At 36.4% G+C, this 23,195-nt stretch overlaps 2 protein-coding genes and 1 long non-coding RNA gene across 8 annotated transcripts in view; 2 read left to right on the forward strand and 1 right to left on the reverse strand.

The window, feature by feature from the left end:
• Positions 1–23,195, forward strand: part of LOC129567752 (elongin-B) — a 54,834-nt gene that overhangs the window by 24,325 nt on the left and 7,314 nt on the right. The window lies entirely within an intron of this gene.
• LOC129567731 (inactive dipeptidyl peptidase 10) lies at positions 36–19,445 on the reverse strand. 6 transcript variants are annotated; one of them, XM_055444971.1, is made up of 11 exons: positions 17,651–17,976; positions 15,263–15,902; positions 4,933–5,047; positions 4,746–4,844; positions 4,518–4,612; positions 4,304–4,389; positions 3,828–4,187; positions 2,494–3,714; positions 2,052–2,407; positions 1,670–1,875; positions 36–1,547 (listed from the first exon to the last, which is right to left on the reverse strand). In XM_055444971.1, the coding sequence occupies exons 2-11, from the start codon at positions 15,362–15,364 to the stop codon at positions 1,407–1,409; spliced, it is 2,781 nt and encodes a 926-aa protein (XP_055300946.1). In that variant the 5' UTR covers positions 15,365–15,902; positions 17,651–17,976; the 3' UTR covers positions 36–1,406. The 6 variants fall into 6 exon arrangements, with proteins under 6 accessions (XP_055300946.1, XP_055300944.1, XP_055300945.1 ...); XM_055444969.1 differs by lacking the exons at positions 15,263–15,902; positions 17,651–17,976 and adding exons at positions 5,243–5,473; positions 8,177–8,363; XM_055444970.1 differs by lacking the exons at positions 15,263–15,902; positions 17,651–17,976 and adding exons at positions 5,243–5,473; positions 8,192–8,354.
• LOC129567753 (uncharacterized) lies at positions 21,049–22,830 on the forward strand. Its single transcript, XR_008687878.1, has 3 exons — positions 21,049–21,288; positions 21,704–21,774; positions 21,841–22,830. It is a non-coding gene; the product is annotated as an uncharacterized LOC129567753 (long non-coding RNA).

Raw genomic sequence — 23,195 nt, forward strand, 5'->3', positions numbered from 1 at the left:
TTTTTTCTACTGAATTTTACATGAAAATACATTGGTTTAATCATTGTTTATGGGTTTATTTGAATTTTGATCTTATTGGCATTGGTATAAGTAAAACATTAATAACTTACATCATAGACAAGTTTGAATTTGGTTTTTTCTGGTTCGTATTTACAAAGAAGACATGAAATTCTTTTAACCACAATAGGTATTTCATTTTTTTTTGTGATACGGTCTCGACTATGTATGTTGTTTTGGTGAAACTTCACCACTTCCAATTCCAGTGAGCCGGAACTGGAGGCTCAGGAACGGTTTCAAGAGGCCGTACCACACAAATTGAACAATCATTTACTATTCATAAGTACTTTTTTTTTAGATATATCTGTTTGACGATGTGAACATATTTCTTCATCTTCATTAGACTCAATATGAAAATCAACAATTAATTACTCTCGAAATGTTGAACGAATCTTTACTTGGGATAAAAAAAAGAACGAAAACCTATATAAAATGATAAAATCAATGGATGAATAACAACGACAAAAATATCTATGCTTATAGGCATGCATACATAAAGTGTGCCTGGTGTTTTCAAGTTTTCTTCTACGATGTAACGTCTTGAATCGACGTGCTTTCTTTATGCGTAACCCGTAAATTTTGAACATTTTTTTTTAAATTTTCATTTATTCGTTTTCCTCTTTCGTTTAACGTAACAAAATTGTGTTTGGTTTGTTGTAAATTCATCCGCATTTGTCTAATGTGTCAATAAAAATACTTGTATGGTGTTAACTAGTTTTGGTACGATTATCATTTTGTCGAGAATAACATTCAAATGGTGATCTGATGACGAGTGGAATCTCTTGATATTTTCAATGTTTATTTGCTTATATCAATCTAAAACAAATCACTATAATAAAATGTCTTTCTTTTGCTTATTTGACTGCAACATCATCTACATTCGTGTTTCATGGAAATTGTATTCGCTCTCTCTCTCTTTGTTCTAGTTTGGCAACACCATTTTTCTTTGACATTGGTACGAGTTTAAAAAGCACGCCATTTAACCCATTAACGCCCAAGCAAAAAAAAAAAGTCGGATTTTTTGATTAAATTTGGACAGGATAATTCTGAGAGCCCAAATATGATTTTCCCAAAGTTTCAGAATTTTCCGACACGTTTTAAATTTTCATAATTTTCCGGAAAACTGCTGGTTGGAAAATCTTGAAAATCGGTGAAAATATTCTTCAAACCTTTCCTAACACACATGCAAAAGGGCATGAAAAAATTCCAAGCCGTTTGATCAGAATAAAGGAAAATGTAAAATAAGTCATTAAAAAATCGTCAATTTTTGCGTCCTAAAAATAGGACGTTGGGCGTTAATGGGTTAATAAAGCAATATCCACGCATTTGCATGGAGTATCCAGCTATTCCTACTGTTTGAATGCAAAGAAGCCAGTCGGTTCCCATTCATTCGATTCCGATGGCCCGAAGCTCTCGTCCAAGAACCAATCGATCGTTTTGTATAAATGCCACTCAGCTCCTTTCATGTAGTGATCTTCATTGGTGTAAATCTGAATTGAAAAGAAGATGAGATTTTACGATAATAACACAGATCTTGAAATTCATTCTTCAGAAATTCGATTCATTCCCACGAGGATTGGATTAAATCGAAAAATAAATGTGAATTACTGACCTGATGTCTAAAACCGATTGCTTGATCAGTTAGTGCCTTAGTAAGTACCAACGAATGCTGTTGATGTATCAATGTATCAGCCGTACCGTGAATCAATAAAAAGTTGCGCGAATCAATGTTTCCTGCTCGCATGGCTAAATCTGACTCTTGAACCGCCCGTTGAAAATCGCTTCCAGCTGGCATATAGCGATCCGTAAAGTAAGAATCTATAGGAAGAAAATTAGTTTTTTTTTTGTTCAACAATTTTTCAAGGCTATTTTACACTAATGTAAAAAGGTAAACTCTTGAAAATGAGAAAAATTTTAATTGTATTCGCGAAGTAAAGCTAAATTCGAAAAAAAACTAGTTATTTGAAAATATCATCTTATCAAATTGAACTTACTGTGATAAGCAAAGGAAACAATGGGATTAACAGCGAATGCACATTGAAGAATGCGTTGCGAATCTTCGGCTAAAATCATAGTTGATGCATAGCCACCATATCCCCAGCCATATGCACAAATTCTTGTTGGATCAATGAATTTCAAATTGTCACGCAAATACTTGAGAACACCCAATTGATCTTCGATTTCCACCGAGCCAAGTTTATTCTTAATGGCTGATCTCAATAGTTCGCCTTGGTAGCCAGTGCCGCGAGCATCGATCTGTGCCACAATCATTCCTTTTTGACTGCTCACATACCAATTCCAATCAACATCGAACTTTTCGGATACAAGTTGTGAAGCGGGAGAAGAGTCACTGGGAATTCAAACAAAAATAAAAACAGAAATTATGTTAGAAAATCAATTTGCTTGAAAAAGACAGTTGCATCATTCAATAATTACATATGAAGTATGAGTGGAAAGGCGATTTCTTCATCCTCTTTCATTCCTGGTGGTAAAAATAGTCGCACTTGGGCCATAAAACCGTGTCGAATTTCCACGCTGAATGTTCGAAGCTGTGGTGTCGCCAACTGTGCGACTCGTTTACGTAGAACATCCCCGCCGTTTAGCAAAGCAATCTTTGTATTTGTTGCGGTTTCAACGAGATAAGTCGATGGTGTTTCGGGTCCTAAGCATTCTTGAACGTAGTAGCTAAAGTTTCTGCTGAAATAGACCTTGTTGTAGAGACAATTGTTTGGAATGCGATTTGCGTCATCATCGTCATTTTCCAAGATGTCAGGTAGCATATCGAGCAGGAATGTTAGATTTTTTTCGCCATTGTCATTCGATAGTAGATCATTTGGAAACGGTGGTTGTGTGGGTTCACTTGCAGATAAAACATTTTTAATTGGTTGCAGTTTTAAATTATTTGTTCTACATGTTAAGCACGTAGATTGTGAAGAAGTTAGATAAATTCGATTCATATTTTGTGTCACATTCAATTTTAAACTGATGTTGTACAGGTGACGTTGTCCAGGTTTTGATGGTTGAGTTGCCATAAAGTAGGCAATTTCATTTTTCTCATCCCAACCGACGATTTCGGTCACCTCAAACCGGCCCATTGTCAGCGGAATGGTTCTCATATCGGTAGTCGAAACGAATACCAAATGCCTAAAATAGCCATTTTCACCATCACGTACAGGTAATCTCTTGAGCATGCCATGGGTGGGTCCTAATTCTGATAAATACTTGAATTCATGCGCTTCCAATTCCGATTCAAATGTATTTTTGGTTTTATTCTCAACGAAATTTGAATGCCGGAAGTAGGCCTCAGTTCGCGAAAAGATTGTTTTATCGTTTGGAAGCACAAATCCATTATCGACAATCGATTCATTATACACCTCCCGGCATCGGAATGTCGGTGCACGACACAAAACCGTCGATGAACTCGTTTGGTTGCGATTTGTAAATGTGATTGAAACATCTGTTGCCGATATCCAAACCATTTGACCGACGTAGTTATCATCACCTTCAAGCGGTGAAATGATTGTAATCTGATTTATGAATTTTAAAACCGTTAAGTCGACAATGTGAACGGTAACATTTGGATTTTTCGTTTGTGCCTTGGGATAGCGAATCGATTTGATTTCCGGATATTTTGAATCATCTTGTAAATATGCATACCTGCGGAAATAGAATTGTGAATAATTTAGATGTAGCTGCTAATTGGAAATGTATGTTCAGTGAAAGTTCGCTAACTGACGGACGGACGGATGGAATGAATGGATTGCACTTACTTGTATTCATGAACTTTAGTTTCATTGAATGATAAATAGGACAGATATGCACCATCGGTGGAGAATGCAACTGTGTCACTTGTTAAATCGGCTATATTTGAATAGAACCAATCTGGTATGCCATTGTAAATGGTACCCGCTTTGCCTGTGGTGGTGATACGACACACTAGATCGCTTTCCACCTTCGGCTTATAATATAAATCATTTTCGTAGACAAAAGCAATTGCCTGTGATGGATTATTTGTGTTGCTCTCCACTTTCGGTGCCCATACGACATGCTGCAACTTTGGCACTTGTCGCTCACCCACTTTCGATGTCAATGGGAAATTGTTCCGTGTATGAACTTCGTAAATATAATGTCTGATTCCGCACAAGCAAGAAGAGCGTGTGTGTGTGAAAATTGAATTAAGTTTGTCATTAAAATTGGATTGAAGAATAATTGGCATCGTAAAACGAATTATGACTGCTATACTTACTTAGCACCATCTTGATCGATATCGGCTATCAGCACTATAAAATTTAAATCGGGCGATACTAAAAATTTCTCAGCATTTAATTGCCTCTGCGTGTAGTCGGGGTGGAGGAAAGGAGGAAAAAAGCAAATGTTTATTTTTCATTCTCAAGGTTGCTAAGATTATTTCATCATTAGGCACGCGACTTTGCATGCTCACCCAGAACCCGTATACTTACAAATGTAGCATTGGTCATTAATGTTTTAGTCGACAAATTGTTTGTGCTAATTATAGAAAGCCCTCCGGTTGGGTCTCTGTAAACGAGCTCATGATCTGTGTGTGTAAAGAAACGGCAAACAAACAACCAAACAACAAACAGATTACAATCAAATGACACAAAATGGCAAAATTTATTGTGTGACTGTGTTTGTGCTTTTTCCTTTTTTTGCGGAAAATTCTTACATACCATTTATCCAGCTTCCGTTGAATGGTTTCCATTTTAAAGTATTGCCATTTATGTCTGCCAATGTGATTCGTCTACCTTTTATTCGTGAACCTTCATCCTCTGCAAATAAACCATTTCACGAAAACCATTCATATACCATTCGCCATTTTATCAGATTCAATTTCAATCGCGGAGGAAAATTTATTACCTGGCGATAGTAGGACTATCGAAAACACTATTAATCCTAAAACGGCTGCTATAACCAATAGAGCAATGAATATTCCACGCCAGTTTCTCTGACTAGGACTGGAGGCGACCAATTCCTGAAAATAAACACACACAACAAAAAAATACAATGCATTAGTTTTCAACGCTTTATCCGAAATCGAGTGAGGAGAAAACCATTCACTGAACCAAAAATATGCTGAAAAGAATTTGAGTATAGAATTTGCTGTGTCATTGGGTTATTGTTTGTCGCCGTCCAGCGATTCTTTTCGAATTGAAGAAAATGTATTCACCTCATCGCCTTGTGCCTTTGGTTGTAATGTTACTTTTTTCGATGGTGATGTAACAAGGGGCTGCTGTGCCGTTGGATCTCTTGGATCCCGTGGCTCTCTTGAGTTTGGATTTGGATTTGGTTTCATGGTTTACGATTTTTCTATCGTTTTCTTTTTATAATTGAATGACGATGCTATACTAGTTCTAGTCGTTGTATTTTGATTTTTTACTTTCGTGCTTTTCACCTGTCGCTAAGATGTGAACAAGAGCATGTAATTTAAATGCTGTTGGTCTCAATTTTCAATAGAAGTGATTTCGTTGCGATTCCCGATGGGGCGGGCGATTCATTTGTAAATGGTTTAATTCTTATTATTTTCTATTCATAACCAAGGGAACGTTCTAATTTACATCTAATTCGTATTCAATACGGAAATGAATGATTAATTCAGAATTCAGCAAACAATTTATTCCGGAAACATTGCTTTCACTTTCAGTACACATTTGCATGGCGACCAAGTAACGAACTTGATCGTGACCGAGAGTCACGCGACAACATTTTAATGTATACACACAGCCTTTTGGATGGACGTTTGTTGGAAAAACTTTTTTGCTTCGTCAAAGGATGAAATGTGTATGTTGCGCTTGAATCGGTTAAACATTACATTTTAATATCATGGGGGGTAATAGGTTAAAGTGGCGTGTTTTTGATTACACGATAAAAGTTTTTCCGACAGTATTTGGAGCTTGTGCAAATTTAGTGCTGGTCAAAGCACCCCAACTAAATCATTTTTCACTGTTTTTGGTCGAAAACACACCATCGAATGGTGTTTGAATAGAAATATTTTACGAAGAGTATTAATCATATGTTCTATAATTGGGATAGAGCGTCATGTAAAAGCTAATGAATTAACGTCTTCTTCATTTTTAGAGTGACTTATCGACTAGACGACAAATGCGAATATCGACAAACGCCAATATGATTTATTGAACGATACAACAATTGATAGTGATTTATTATCTATTTATACCATTTTATCGTCGAATGAATTATGTGGAGTAAAACAATGAAACTATAACTTTATTACACTGTCTGAGTCTGTGCGAGGAAACTGCACCATATCACGATATGATATTGACTATCAGTCGAAATATTGGCTTATTTCAATTTTATACAAACGGATGAAAACAAAATTATTTTTGGATAGTCTAGTCATCGATCATCTAGATATCGATCAAACCTAAATCACTCATATTCCAGACATGTTTATGTCAAACACGATCATGCTGAGCCTATTTATAGCTGCGAAAGCGGTTGTCTCAGCATGCATTTTGGCCAATATTACCTACTACAGTTTTGAAGTTAGTTCTCAGAGTCTAAACTACGTATTAAGGATAACCGCACCAAAAATAACTACCCCCACTAAAACTCAAGCTCAAGTAAACAAACAATTTCCCTGGCTCGACATGAGTCAAAAGTAGGATAATCCCACAATATATTCGTCGACAGTGTCTGTTGCCAAGTGTTTCCCCGAGACGTTATATCAATACAAATTTATGCGATATTTCCGAACATTGTTATACCTTACATCCTCATTATGCGTCTCCCAACACAAACAATGTGTGTGTGTATACAAGGTTATACACGAAAAAGTATACGGAAATCTCGCATAAATCTTTATACCGAAGATACCGTCGTATTGGCATCAGCAATCGATGTGCGGAACCCTCAGCGATTTTCCTCTAATTGAAAATACAGTTTTTGCTTATCACAATGAATTGTATGACTCGCATTTCTTTGGAATATAAAGCTAAGTGCGATTCATGTGGAAATTATTGATTCAATTTAGCCCAAACATGATAAATTTTAATGAAACCACAATCGTTTGAAGCACATGTTATTCAATTAAATCATTTTCAAATGGTACGCAATGTGCAGGTACACACACAAAAACATGAGTACGAGTACACGCATACGCACACCCGCTGAGCCCAATCGCAATGAAATTCCCTTTTACACCGATGAATATGTGTACAGTCCAAAAAGAGAGAGAGAACGAGAGTATACGTAGGAAAAACGTGATTTTGTTTTTGTAACGCAAACAGAATGAAATTGTTTATGATGAAGCGAATGCTACCACTTTTCTGTGTCAACGACTGACGGGATACGCGGAAATAACCAAATGCGGGATGGGCACAAAGCTCATTTAAAACACATCTAGTGCATACAACGATGTGGTTAAATAGCGTAAACTGTCTCTATTCCCATGTCTAATTCCACGACTTTAGAGCGAGAGAGATTTTTTTTTCTATCGTGTATACATGCATCGAAGAACAACGCGCCACATTTTTATCCGCACACTTGACAATCGTCTCATAAATTGATGAGTTCTTTCTTTGTTTATACGGATCGTGAAACACCACAGGCAAATATCAATCGATTTTCGTGCGCTACTTTACATCACAAACACTTTCTCTGTATTCTCTCTGTTGGTTCGTTGTTATAGTTTCTCTTTTTCTGCACTGGGAGCATCACCAGTTCGAAGTTTCTTCAACAAAAGAGCATTTTTCTCTTCACTCTCTCACACTTGCTTGCAAAAGATATAAATTCTTGTGCGCCTCACGGAAAGCTTATTATATCATCAATTGTCGAATCAGAGAAAAGGAAGCAAAACTCATCTCGATTCATCAATATGGATGGATGTGAGGGTAAAACACATCATGGTTTTGCGATTCGCACTCGTACAAATCATCATATACACGCCACACTCCAAACATTCACGCGCGCTTCACTCTCTTGCGACTGTATCAAAACACATCAATTTTAACTTCGTGTTTTTTTTCTCTTTTCTCTTCCTCTTCACTGCCTTATTCGATTCGGACGAGAGGAATTTGCCACAGAAATTCACACACAACAGCTTTTATGAACTAATTTCCGAAATGAGAATTTATGTTACTTTTGTTGCGGTTACTTTTATGGCTTCACTTTAATTAGATTTAACTAACACAATTTTTTTTTCTTCTTCTCTTTTTCTTTCCACTGTGTATCCAGCAAAACAAGAGCAGAGCGTTGTCAATGGAACAGGACAATCAGACGAAAATGCTCTGCATTGCTACGATGTGCACACTGAACCGTCGTCAAGTTTCCTAATGTTATTTGTACATGTGTAAAGCATCCGTTCTCGAGAGAGCGCATTGTTGACTGAGGGTGGGGGGAAACGCACAATTTTCCACATTTAAACCACAACGCCATCGTTTGGTCAAGTTGTGGAAACTCAATACAACGTATAGTAAAAGGAAAGCTTGATTGGACTTTTATTTTTGAGCGTGGAAAGCATGTGGAAAAGCGGACAAGTTTACAAAGTGTTGATTTAAGGATTTTAGATTTAGCTATAGGGTTGATTTTAGACGACGTATTGAAGTAAACAATTGAATGCTAAAACACAGCGCTATGTCTGTTCCTTCTAGCATTAGAGTTTACGGTTATAGTTAAGTTAAATTTGAATCTATGTTAATGTTTTCCGCAATATTTAAATATTCTACGATGTATTGACAAAAGAGGCAGAGATTTTTGAATCTAAAATTTAGATTTAATACGTTTCAATTGTATTTATGCGTTTGAAAATAAAATCTAACAATAAGACTTGGATATAATTTTATGAAACAAACCGCTTAACGTTAGCATCGATCCATTCAATACAAATTATGGTGGCTTACATTGACAAATTTAGAAGAAAAACTTGGAATCTCATGTAAACGATGAAAATAATGTTGTTTTGGCAAAACAATCGTGCGTAAGCTTAGTGTGCGTCATTAATCTTTTCATTCAAAGACGTTATGGTTTACGCGAAAACTTTCTCGAATTCAACAATTTAGAGAGTTTAAAGGTCTACCAAAGACTCCCATTCGGCTTGAATACACTGCAGCAGCAGCAATAGCACGCACATCGTTTAAAAAAGTCAATACGTACGAATTATAAATTCAAAGGTAATTTACTGTCTCGCAAATGGATTGTTTGCCGTTGGCGTAAGAAATGCGCATTACAAGGTGAACACAGCAAGTGCTTTCTCTATGTCTTTTTTTTCATTTTGCTGTCAGTATATGTACGTTGAGTCAACGTTTTCACCGTCAAAACAGAATAAAAACACACGACAAGACGAACTTCATTACGTATAATAAAGGAAGATGCGGAGATTTTTGGCAAGAGGAAGATAGAATTTCCGCCACATGAGAAAGGCATTTCATGGCGGAGATAAAGCGAGAGCACGTTAAATCGAGTGTATAAAAATAGCAAATGGAAAAACATATTCAGCATACAAAATCTCGTCGTACGTTTAATTTAATTCGTACAAGCTTCAAGACATAGGTGTAGTGAAGTGAGAGAAAGGAAATGCTGGATTCAGATAGAGAGGTGATGGTGGTTTTCTTTCCAAATCTAAACTAGATTGTAGTTTTAAGTGGAGCGTACAACGGGTTGACGAAATTCTTATTTGTGGATTGACTTGGAATTCAAGTAAAACGATGCGATTTAAAATAACACGAACAGCGCAAACCGACACCGCGACTATAAAGTTGCACAGCCAAAACCAAATCCAATGTCGAATATATTGAAAAATTTAAACTTTAAATCTTTAAAATGTAGTAGTATTGCGCCCAAGTTATTCTTTCTCCATTTGCTCAGTTTTTAGTTAGTTGAAGTTTCGTTGAATTCTCTCTCAAATGGGTTGGTTTTCGTTTTGGATCTTCGAGTCACAGACTGTGACTGGTAACTTAAAACAGACGCGGTAATTCGATAACTTCAATTACAATTCAAAGGGAAAATGTCACATTTTAAATGTGAAAAGCAAAAAAAATGAAACTTTTGCATTGAATAAAGTTAGTCCATTTTTGCCTGTTTGCTTGCCAAGTTCTCTTTTCATCCGCCCCAAAGCTGTTCTTTGAAAGAGGTTTGTATTAAATTGATAAGTATAGGTTTTCCTTATATTTATATCTCCAACTCAAATACATAAATTGTCATTCGAACCTCGAAAAAATAAATAAATAAATATCTTTTTCGTTGACACACCAACACTCGAATATTTGCACTTAGCGTTGTGGTCGAGTGTTTGTACTTAACAATGACACGCAAAAGTTTTCGCTGATTTTTTCTTCTTCTGCTGTTGAATTAATATGTTAACAAGAAAATAAACTTTAGAATAATGGGGTTTGCTGTGTCTCGGGAGATTTTTTTTTGCTGTGCGCGGGGCAGTAGATACGGAACAAAGATTGTGAGTAAGTTTTCCATATCCGGGAAACTTTTCTCGTATAATGGAAGACAAGTGATGACAGCCAAGAAAAAAAAATCGTAGATAAAATTGAAGCCAATGGAATGAGAAGGAAAACCAACAGCGACGCATAAATGTGGACCGAAATCCATGAAATGCCAACAACACATATTTGCCAAGTGATGCGACGACCTTCGTCAAAGGAATCAATTTGTTGATGTTGACTTATGAGATTGGTTTCAATTTTCGCGATCCTGTTTTTATGGTTGCTGTTTGGTTTTATCAACAGGTGAAGGGGGAAGAAAGCGAGTAGTACATCCCGCAAACTGATTGGTGCCCAATTCAATTTTGAGCATGTAAATTTGTGTCGCTATGACAGCTATATATTGGTACAAATTAAATGAGAATATTCAAATGATTTGCATGGTGTTTGTTAAATTGTTTCCGCTGTACATCGTAAAGTGCTGCAAATTACCACATGAAAATGTCAGAGCAAAAAACGACCACATTTCGTGTGACGCGATGAAAATGAATGGCAATTTTATGGCATATTTCGGTAAATTGGTATTCAATGGAAAACAGGAATTACAAATGAATAGCCAAAGAGCATTGTTTTACAAACGCGTGAATTCATTATAATTCAATTTATCACTGGTTTTGTGTGCGATATTAGTTTCAGTGTTTTTGTCATTTATCGAAAACATAGATATTCACACACCATATTCCGAAATGCAATTATGAGCCGAGGAGAACACAAACACTCCCAAGGATAATTAAGCTACTCCATTGGATATGGCATGAATTTGCATATCCTTGTCTAGTGGAAAAATAGACTTAATTGCAATTTGGATGCGTAACAACAGTGAATGTTCTCATACACACACTCACATCGAACGCACACTTTTTGGCGGTTTTTTTTTTTATTGTTTTGTTTATTGATGCATGTTTTTCGCAATTACACAATGGAAATTATTTCGAAATTATCCATTTTGAAAACAACAACCTCAACCCCATCGTCCCAACAAAAGGTAATTATCGGAATGACTTTTGATTATTCTCGGTGGTATGAACATGAAACTAATATTGCACTATTTTCGCGGTGCATTGAGAATTTTCAATTGGTTCGGGAAAAGTTTCGATACTAATTTCCGACGGAATGTGAGTTCAAGCTCTATCCATCGCTCTCTGTTTGATTTCTCGTTCAATGTACATTTATTATTTAGAGCATTGGTGAGCGATAGATGCATTAGTTTCTGCTTCAGCTTGCTATTTCTAATTACTTTGATACACTTTGATGATGTTATTTTTACACAACCCATCAAAATAGAAGAAACATGTATCTTGTATGTTGCCACTAATATTGAAGTTGTAAGTTGAACCATTTTCGCTTGCCTCGAACGAAATCATCGAGTGGAATTTGGACAGTGCTTCCGAAACGGCAACATTAAAACCACAATGAGATGCATACATACACAATCACTGAGCATACGAATTTCGAGCTGGACTATTCTCCGAAATAATTATATTAAAATATCAAACAACATATTCGGTCACAATTTGCAAATTATTTGCATCAATTACATTTGGAATAGCGCGGACGCGCAGAGTCTTATGCTCTTCCGCAGATCACTCTCCAAAATATTATTAATTAAAAGGTCGAACGAGAGCGAACGCACAGTCCCCGAAACCGAAAATTTCATCCATCACATTTGCGTAAAACAGCGATTTGGTTTATGAACAGCAAAATTAATCTGTCGTTATGACAAGACGAAAATCTGTTTGAAATGCTTGACGCACGTTGCCTGATGCGTGCTTGCTTGATGGCTGGCTGGCTTGCCAAAGCTACAGCTCGAATATTTGTGATTTTTTATGCCTGCATTGACTTAACATGTTTCACCAGATTAAGATCTCTATCTCTATCATATTCGGATACACTGGTGTTTTGCATGCTGATTTCGACACTGAGATTGACGATGCTTCTGCTGATGCTGAGTTTTTGTTGTTGCTTTGTTCTTGTCTTTACCATTTTTCTCTCACTTTTTTCATATCCACTTCACATTTCATGAATTACACCACCACCGCCGCCACTGTCGTCATTGCCCGAGTCCTTAAAACCACTCGCTCACAAAAATTTACGAAAATGTTCTTTATAATTGGAATTCCCTGGAGTTGGTAAGACATTTCACAAAGGCGACAGCGGATCATGTTTCGTTCGTTTGCGGGCTTGCTCGAACAAAAAAGCAAAACATTACACACTTATACTCACACTCACACATTCACCCTGATTTTCCACACGCCGAGAAAATAATTTTAAATACAAAATGTACAATTACCTCAATTTGATCTTTTTTACTCATAGACCCTGTATGGCCCGTACTTTGTACAGAATTCATCTTGTTGAACTAGTTGGGATTTTAAATGTTTATATTGCGATAAAAAAAAGCGTGACTTTTTCCTCTTATTTGTGATGTTATGAAAAGCGTCGATCTGCAGCCTGAATAATGTCGAAATTTTCTTTTTAGCACAATAGAAGAAGAAATTTTTTGTAATTTCTCTGAGTTGAGTTGGTGTTTCTTGAATTATTTTTTCTTTATCTCTTCTCTATCCCTGCTGCTGTAATTCCAATTGGAATTTCACATTATTTTTTATTCTTTGTTGCGTCTTCATTTTATCCCTCTTTTCATCTCATCCATAACTGATGCTCGTTCCATATTATTTTTCACTCGCTACAATTTATACGTGCTCGGCAATATTTGCACGCGGACTACACGAACACACTGAGTCACTTTGAAACTTTTAGGCACATATTACTTAGCATAAGTATATATATTCTCTCCTGCAATTCTCTTAATCTAACTAATTGAATTAACTGGAAACTTTAATATATCCTATAATTCACTTCACTTAAACCACGATATAAAGTTGCGGGAGAGAGGGCGAAAGTATGTCGAAAATGAAAATAGTTACGAAATAGGAATGCAAATTGTCTGTTAAGATGTAAATTCTTTAACGATGAAATTCGAAAAGTTCAACAGCAAGAGAACAATTTTGAACGTACTGTTTCTGTATCTTCTATTTTCTATTTTCTATTTGCATTAAAATGTCTTCAGTGCGGAAAATGTTCTATTTTTTTCATCGTTCATTCGTTCGTTAGACAAATAGACGGAAGTTAACAAATACACTAAATTATTTTTGTGGAAGAAATTTGATAGCGTCAAATGTGAAACTGTGTGCTAAACGCATCATCACAACGATACGTTACAACAGATTGAAGATGATTTAAAATTCATTCGCAGTTCAGTCGAGTTGTACGAAGGAAAAAAAGAACGAAACACACGCGCGCGATTCACATTCACCGTCCGTACGATATGACGACTACATGATTACTGAGCGCTTTTGCGAAGAAAAATGTGGAAAATTGCTTCAGTGCTTCTTCACTCGATAGCATCTGCAGTTTGTCGTCGTCGTCGTCGTTGTCGTTGTCGTTGAGCGTTGAGCGGCGAAACTGCATGTAAACATTACATGTTTAGCAACAAGCTTTGCGCCCTCAACATTTTCACTCAACATCATTTTCCACTCAACATTGAATTCATCCGGATTCTCTCTGCTTACATTTCGGCAGAGCTTTTTCCCGGATAAAATCACTCTCAGAAAATGCAAGCACTAAAATCTTGAATCGATTGTTGAGAAGTTTTTCCTTTTGGAATCGTATCAAAAAGAATTTGAATTGAACACTTGTTTGAAAATAATTTTCATTCATTTTCAAACGCTTTATGACCTTCCTCCCAAAATTTCGTTCCATAATTCCATTTTTCTTTCGGCGCTGTTGATTCTACATAATACTTTGTGGACTTGTGGTCGTTTATGTTTGTTCGTCCATATAAGCCGACACACATGAAAACCCTTGGAACATCTTTCCGATTAAAATGTTTACAAAGTGGAATCTGGTATGGGATTTGGTGAGTTTTCGGTGGATGAAGCACGCAAAAAACTTTGCTTACTCCTCGTTGGTGCATTTTGATCTAGGCATGTAAACATATGTTTCCTTGCCCGATCGAAACTGCTATTAACATGATTGATTAGCAAACACATATTTTCATGGTTGTTTTAAACTTTTTCCGCATCATATATTTTTCGATGGAAGTTGCGTTTGGAATTAAAACAAAAAGTGTAATCAAGTTCAAGTGAACGCAGCAGGAACAACAGCAGCAGCGACAGAAACAACAAAAGAAATTCATATCGTTGAAATCGTAGTAAGTATTCATCATCTTCATTCGCAGTACAGACCGGCAAAGGAAACGAGTTAATATGATACGGAAGCCGTACCTAACTCCATTTAGAACCAGTTTAATTCATGATTTATTACTTTATGGCCCTATATTCATTCGTTTATATTCTTATTAATTCCATGGGTACTTGTTATCACCGCACCCCGAACTGAATGTGCAGAAAAAAGAACACAATGAACACAAGCCCCCACTTGATATAATAAGAGGCAATTTTTGGATTGCCGCCTCTCATTTTCTGGCTAATTTATGAGCACATTTTTGTGAGGCTTTTGAATAAACTGCATATTTTCCTGCTAATTTTCTATTTCGGCAAATGAAAATTCATCGAACGTTAGGCAACGCTCAACGGCGTCCCAAGTCGGTTGGTTTCCATTTGGTCACCCCACGTGAGTGAGGAAGAGAGAGTGGCATCTTGGGAAAACGTCATTAGGAGTATCGTAACAAAAACCATCGAAACCAACGCGTCGTCGTTGGAAATATTACAACTCACCTTTGTACGTCCAAGCAATAGAGCATCCATTTCGCATTCTGGTAGACTCTGAGCGGTGCCACTAATAACCGATACTGTTACGGTAGTAGAGCCGTCAACCATATTGGCAAACTATTCGCAACGCTGAGTTGGATGTCGAATGTCAACAAACGCTTTGACCATGGCATCAAGCACATTTTACTCTTTTCTTTTCTGCAAGCACATCATGAATTCGACCCGATTTCGTTTTGTTTCAAATACTACTTAGTTGTGAAAAAGCAAAAGTTTTTCAGTTTTGTTCACTTGCAAGTGGAAAGCGCGATTGTCACTTCGTTTTTTCTTGATGCAAAAGTTTCTTTCGTAAGTTGGCTTTTCAGCTCGTTAAGAGTTCAGAGATGAACAAGAGAAATAGAGAAGACTTTAATGGACGATTTAAATTCGATTTTGAGCGGAATACCGAATTAAATCGCATGCACTGAAATCCACTCGCACTTGAATGTCTAAACTATATCAGATCACTTGTTTACATTAACAGTTGTTACTACTCGTAAATGATATTCAATAAAAATCAGTTTGTTTTTCTTCTCTATATTATGATATGTGTTGGACCCGATTTTCGAATTCAAAACCACTATTCAGAACATTTGTTTCAATGATGATACTAGAAATAAACACGAATTTTCGCTGTCAATCACTACATAGTCAATGTTTCACAAATGCAGATGTCACATACGAATTTGGTGGGAACACCCGAGCCGTGTGATTAATGGCAAACATTAATGTCATTGTCGATCGATCTTGTACTTGTCGAATATATTCACTCCCAACTGAACATTTCCCATCAACACCACCACCACCACCACCACCACCACCACCATCAACACCGTCGCCGTTGCCGTCGTCGATATCAACGTTGATGTCGTCGTCATCACCACATCCGGATGCGATTCACACTCCAATTACATTCCCTTAAACGGGTTCCATAATCTTTGCAGCGCTGGCTATCCACGCAGAAAACCAACTTTTTATCGGCAGACTTGAATACTTTCCTTCGTAAGCATTAAATCTCTCAAATTTCATTGATTGCATTTGAAGTTGGTCAAAAGTCGAGAGACGGAATGGGAAAACAACAACAACAACGCACACATTCCGACGAATTTATATAGCATTTTATTATAAAAGATTTTCTTCGGAACAATCTGTGACGAGTTTGGCAAACACTTGGGGATTCGCCTCGTTTCATACTAAATAACCATCAATAGAGAAAAAAGAGAGCAGTTTTCAAGAGCAACGGATTGACTTGTGTGTTGTATCGGCCGCGTCTAACCAATTGGCAAGTAAATATCAAAAACTGATAAATATTGGTGAAGTTAGGCGAAGGCAATCAATGAATTTGGTGGTTTTTTTATCCTGTTCGAATGGAGAAGCCCGTAGCAGTTTTTAAGTAATTGCATTACGGAACAACCTTGGAGCACTTATGCTTACTCATTTGCTCGCTCTCTTGAGCCGCCCCAATTCACTTTGCCATCAAATTGAAACAATATAAAACTAAAACTCTTTGACACCCACACACACACAAAACGCATAAAGTGGCTCAATGTGTACTCAGCGTAAGTAGCATAAAGTAACTTTGCGATGATGAGCAAAGTGACTTTGAATACGATCCATGTTCTCTCGATGAATACAATTTTATGATGTTCTTCACACACTCGTTCCCTCACTCTCTTTTTCACACACATCACACTCGAATATATGGTAAGTAAATTGTATTTGGCCATCCATCAATTCACACGTTGAATTTTTGCGCGCCTCGCGTTTGAAATGTTCTCGCAGCACCAACGGTGTGTGTATATATGATGTTGGTCATGCACGTGAATTCAGTTGGACTGAGCGATGTGGTGTGTGGTGTGGAATGCTGTTCAAAATGTTTGATGTGTCAACCATACGCTCCACACATTTGTGAGTGCCACACAGCAATTTATGTGGTTTAGCTAGAGTGGTTGCTGCTGATGCTGCTATACGATTTTTGGAGATTTAATTTCATTACGGCCAGACCAGGCCACTCACATATTCGCACTCACTCACACTCGCGGCAATCATCGAAAAATCGTCATACGAGCACTTTTTTCATATAAATATATAGAACGCGTCAACCGTCATGCTATTCATTTACCCATCTGAATATTTAATATTGCCAACCAATTTATTTGGGATGATTGTTCTTGTCAATGTTGGCCTTTGTCATGCGATTCCAATGAATTTTCATTATTTCGTTATTACATTAATGTTTGCCATTTCGTTCAAAGACTCGGTTCACTTAAGTTTCGAAAAAAAATTAGAAGAAAAATCGCAAGAAACAAAATCACATAGTTCAAGATCACAAGCCCATACGGTAAATTAATTCTTTACCTAATTTGATTTAATTTTCGCGCACCAGAAACGAAAATATACAAAATAAACTTCACACAAGCAACAAATATAGAAATTTGTTGGAAAAAACGGTTTTAATTTTTCTACCGAAGCCGAAAGAATTGAAGAAAACGAAAATTGTACGAAAATATGTTGCAATAAATGAGACAAAGAAGAAAAAAACGAAAAATAATGTGTGTATGCGTGTGTTTATCGTGTGAATGAAATGATGTTTAGAGCGTTAAGAACGAGAAGCGATTGAAAAATTAAAAGAGAAAATAATAATTTTGGATTGTTGTTATGTTGACATCTGCTTTGCGACTATCTTATTAAACGGTTGCGATGGAATATTTTTGTGAGTGGCTCGCTCACCCACGAGTTTATCAGCGAGATGGAGAGAGAAATTGATGCTTGGAGAAATGAGAGCTACTCTCTTCGATGTTGCCATTGATAACGAATTTTTCTGCACGGGGAAACGATTTTGCAGGGGAACTCTCGAACTCTCGAACGAGATGTATTTCGAGAGTTTTGATGGCACTGATCTAATCTTCCCTGATTGTGAAATATGAGTTGCGCATTGCAGACGAGTTTATCAGAGTTCATCGAGTGGGTGGTAATGAACTATTGCGACAGCATAGAGCCATACGAATGAACATTCTACCCCTGATTTTAGTGGGTGGTGATGGTGTTTCGTCTATTTGCTCCAGACGTAGCAACAATATATCTCTTTCAATGATAAGCGAGAATACGAATCATGTATTCGTGAGTGTGACACACTCACTCTATACCCAGATTGCCAATTAGCGATACAGTCGCAATTCAATTTGAAATAATCGCTCTTTTCCAACAGCAAAACACGATATTTATGACAGTAAGGGAATGATACTTACTTCAATCGTCAGGTGATCACGATGCTTGATGTGATGCGCTGCATTCGCATCAATATGAACGTTTGTCTGCATACTATTGGCTGTTTATTTTCACCTTTTTAAAATCGGTGGACTCGAAATTTGAATAAAAATCAGACTTATATTTTCTCGTTCCTCCTTCTTCCAATTTGATCCTATTCTAATGTATGTTTGAAATAAATGCTCGTTGCTTCCCTTTTTCACTCTCTTTTCGATACGTTGTATCGATGAAACACTTTTTTTATCTCATGTTTACTTTTGCTTCTATCTTTTCTTTTTTTTATTCACTGCAAACTTGTAATTGAATTTCACAAAAACTTTTTGGATGGAATCAATACACGTCAGAATTTCTCGTACAGAGAACTTAACACTACAAGAGAATATCTTAAAAAAACACATTCACACTGAGAAGAAATCTATCTAAAACCACAAAATTTCGATGAAACGAAAACGCCTTCTACGCTCCAATTCGATTGGAAATTTATCGACTGAATCACATTTTCTCTCTTTCTCTCTGGAATGCTGATGTGTTCGTTTTTGTTCGACGAATCGACCATTGCACTTCGAATATATCGCTTTTTTGGAGAATACGAACACCAAAAAGCTGAAAATACTTGCCCGAAAACTGTCTTGTTGTTTCGAGTACACACACGCAGCACTTTTCGATGATACACGAGACCGCAGTGTGGTTTTGCGCGCATTTAACGCTTCCACTGAAATTTTTCGCTTCGAAACCGTTTCGTCTCACATATTCGACCGACACGAAAAAGCTTTTGTATGTTTTTGACTTTGTCCAATCGAGAGATATTGAGAGTAACCGACCGATTGGGCGAACGAACGAATGAACGAACAAACGAGCGCAGCAGCTTTGATACACGTTGTGCAAAATCGACTGTTGAAGACGAACTGAACTGAGGACGACACTGGGATTTGGTGTGACGCTGAGTCAACAGTTCTCTGTTCTCACTCGGTGCTGTGGTGTGCTGTGATGCTGTTGCCACTGCTGCTGCTGTGGTGTATGATGGTCGGGTGCATGAAATTTACGGGAGAGACAGTATGTAAAATGATTGTCCGTACTTGGAGATACGGCAGCCACTTTATGCCTTTGCAGATGGAAAATATTGACATGCACGCACCACGAAGTGTGTGTGATTGGACTTTACATCTGCTAAACACTCAGCATTCGCATTGCTGACGACGATATGATGCCACAGTCAAAACAAAACAAAACACCAACATTCAACATGAATCGCTTTAGTATCAGATACATCAACAAAAACAACGGATAAAGCAGGCGTTCATCGTTTAAGAACTCCCTGTTGGTTGTGATAATGATGGAGCCTTGTAATAATACATTAGGCCGATTGCAAGTTTTTACGATCGAAACTGTTTGCTTCTTTTTTGTGGTCAAACATTCAAACATTTTATAGATTTCCAACCGAGTTTTATTTGCTGAGAAAATTCAAAAAAGGCACCAAAATCGCCCGATTCCCCATTACAATGCTGTCATGGGTGATTCGTCATGTAATTGAATTCGTGTGGAATGAATAGATGCTAATCTCGGTTGCCCGAACGGCGCGATAAACAAAAGGGCAGCCTGATGCTGCTGTTGAATGTAAATAAGTGCGCTCGTTGACTCTCCATTGTTCTTCGTCCAAAACTCTAAAACGTATGGTTCGCTATTGATGGATGGGGCGGAATCGTGGAAAATTTAATTCAAAGCTTAACATACGGTTTTGCATCATACGCCATCTACAACATAGTAGAAGCTCATGAGGAAGCTTTTTATCGCAGGGAGTCTTTTTCACCACCGATCTTCCCCATTTTCGAAAATGTTTCTGGAGAATTCAACTTTATTCAGCAGCTTGGATTCTTTTAATCCTAAGATCAAGTGTGTATAAGTTCCATGGAATAGGAAATCATATCCAATACAGAACCTCATTTCCAATATAGGGACCATTAGAATGATCGTTTTCATAGTCACGTTTATTAGTTGAATCTAATTCATTCAAAAATCGATTGAAAAACCTGTTTTTTTTTCTAAATTTATTCGGCTTAAATGGAAACGTTTAACAATTGATTGTTAACTGAATGAATATCTGTATAAATAAATCATTGCAGAGATTACACGGTGGCTTTCTTGGAAATATTAGGATTTTTCATTTGTGTTTTTCTTTTTCTTTCTTTCTTACGTTTTTTGTCATCATGAATTAAAAAAATGTGAATATTTCATTAAAAATTAAAACCAGTTTACTTGGTTTGCACGGCGAAGTTGAATTTGCATCAGTCTGTGCTGTATGTAACCACTGAACGGGTATGTACTTCAATTTCTCGATGTAGCTAGCCCCATCTGATAGAATCAAGCATTCGCTAATCAAATCGACAAAAACAATGATTGAATATTTATTACGTTTTGATTTCTTTTCGTAAATGGCCAAATGGTGGGGGACAGTTACATCAACAAGCTGTTAGATTGTAAAAGTATATAACTATTCCGACTGATCTATATTTCTATCAGTTTGCCGCTGAATTTGAAACAGTGAACAATAAAAAATATCTAGAACGAGAATCGTGCATAATTTCAATTTACATTTTTGTGTTTGAAAAGTGATTGAAAGTAAATCAAATCAGTTTATTCTGTTAATAAAGAGTCTGATTCATTTGTGTTAAAGATGAAATCGTTCACGATTGTTTGCTTAGTCGTTGTATTGTTCGTTGCATTTGTAACGGGTAAATATTTATACATTTAATAATCGTTATTTGTTTTGAAAAATTCACAAGAAAAAAAAACACAATTAAAGGTTTTAACATGAGAAAAAATATGTCATTGCACTTTTTGAGTTGTTATTTGCATTATTCTCATTGAAATGGACGTAATCTAGAGCACCGCAAGAGGAATTTTGTGATAATAGATTTCGCTACACTGCAAGTCGATTGCGACTTGATTGCATTTATTCAGTTGTGAAAATGCATTTTTTTATAGAAAAAAAATGTAGTTCGATAATGAAAGGGCAAGTGTTATCAGGGCTATATAGTACATTTGACAAAAAGACATGATTGATTGAGTGCAACAAAATGCTTCCGAAAGAAACATTTAGAAGAAAACAACAACAAAAAGCACTAAAACGGTTAACCTTTTTTTCAGCTAAAGTCAACCTTTCATTGGACAACATCGATGAGGACTCAGAAGCAGTTAATCTTTGGAGTGGATATAAAGTAGGTTTCATTTCAATCCAATTACTGGCTTCAACTGTTGGAATAACAAAATAATACGTATTTCAGACGAAATACGGCAAAAGCTACAGTGGAAATGAAGACAGAAGACGGTATATAATTTTCGCAGAAACTCTTGCAACAATCAGAGATCATAATAGACAACATGCCAGAGGCGAAGTAACGTACAAACGAGGACTCAACCAATTAAGTGATTTAACGCCCGATGAGAGAAAACAAAGAACTGGATTTGGATCTGCTGCTCCTACTACTCCTCCTACTCCTCAGAAATAAACCAGATGACGAAGGAAATTGACAACATTTTCTTCTGATAATTTTCAAAGCAATCAATGTCCAGAATTGCGATGATATCCGAATTTCATTCAAATCAAAATATTCTCCAATAAAATGGAATAGCGCACACTTAACGATTATTGTTTTTATCTCTTTTTCGTATTGATTGATACAACCAAATGAGAGGTAAACCTTATTTTCTCATCTGTAACGCTGTCGAGTTATTCTTCTAAAGAAAATTATTCAAGACATGTGTAAACAACTAAAAGCGCTAAACAAAAGTTATATAAGTTGAAATTTCCAACAATTTCAGGATTTGTCAAAGATTGAATATTACGGATTTTCTGAAGTAAAATTTCAAGTAAATAAAAATAAATCGAATTGAAGATAAGGAAATGCAAGATTCTCCATGTCGTACAAGGCATTGATGCAACAACCAAAAAGGTACTAACAGAACAGTCGATAAAGCCTAAATATGGAAAACTTGCCCTGCTTGATTTTGACTGATATTGGTATTATTTTTATGTTCAATCGTTATTCTTCTCTGAACAATGATCGAATCACTCTAATAGTTTGTGTATTGGACAGAAAAAATCATATATCCGTTCGATTTGAATTATCTTAGTTTGTTTTATTGTCATTGACTGTTCCATCATTTTGAGAACATCAAAAACTTCCATATATATTGTATAAGTCTGTAAATTGTATTAAATTTACGAAAGATAAAAATAAAAAAGGAAGGTAAAACATTCTCGGAATAGAACAAAAAAGTAGGTTGTAAAGTTTAAAGTAGTTTTTTTTCTCAGTTCAAGCATACATTTCATAATATATGGACGAAGAATTGTTTATTTATTCACAAATTCAGATCCGCGGTGAAGGTTAAGTTGTTGATAAAAAAGGGTATGCTTTTAGAAAAATCGATATCAGATTTTGGATCCGAAAAGTTAAATTAATTCTCAATCCCAATTCTGATCCAAACGACCAAAAAAAAGATCAATATAAGACAGTAAATAATAATTATTGCTCGCTCCTAATAGATGAAATATCAATGAATTGTGAATTAATAAAGCAAAATCATGCGCTTATCATCGGTAAAGCTGTGGAGTTATTTTTTTCCAAGAATTTGAATG

Source organism: Sitodiplosis mosellana, unplaced genomic scaffold, assembly GCF_009176505.1.
Source record: "Sitodiplosis mosellana isolate CC-2019 unplaced genomic scaffold, AAFC_SMos_1.0 Smas_scaffold_12, whole genome shotgun sequence".
NCBI classification, from domain to species: Eukaryota; Metazoa; Arthropoda; class Insecta; order Diptera; family Cecidomyiidae; genus Sitodiplosis; species Sitodiplosis mosellana.

Coding starts and splice junctions, on each gene's coding strand:
- LOC129567731 (XM_055444969.1), bottom strand. CDS start 5,368: ATGAAACCAAATCCAAATCCAAACTCAAGAGAGCCACGGGATCCAAGA. Junction 4,845..4,932: donor GATAGTCCTACTATCGCCAG/GTAATAAATTTT, acceptor GTTTATTTGCAG/AGGATGAAGGTTCACGAATA. Junction 1,548..1,669: donor CAATCGGTTTTAGACATCAG/GTCAGTAATTCA, acceptor TTTTCAATTCAG/ATTTACACCAATGAAGATCA.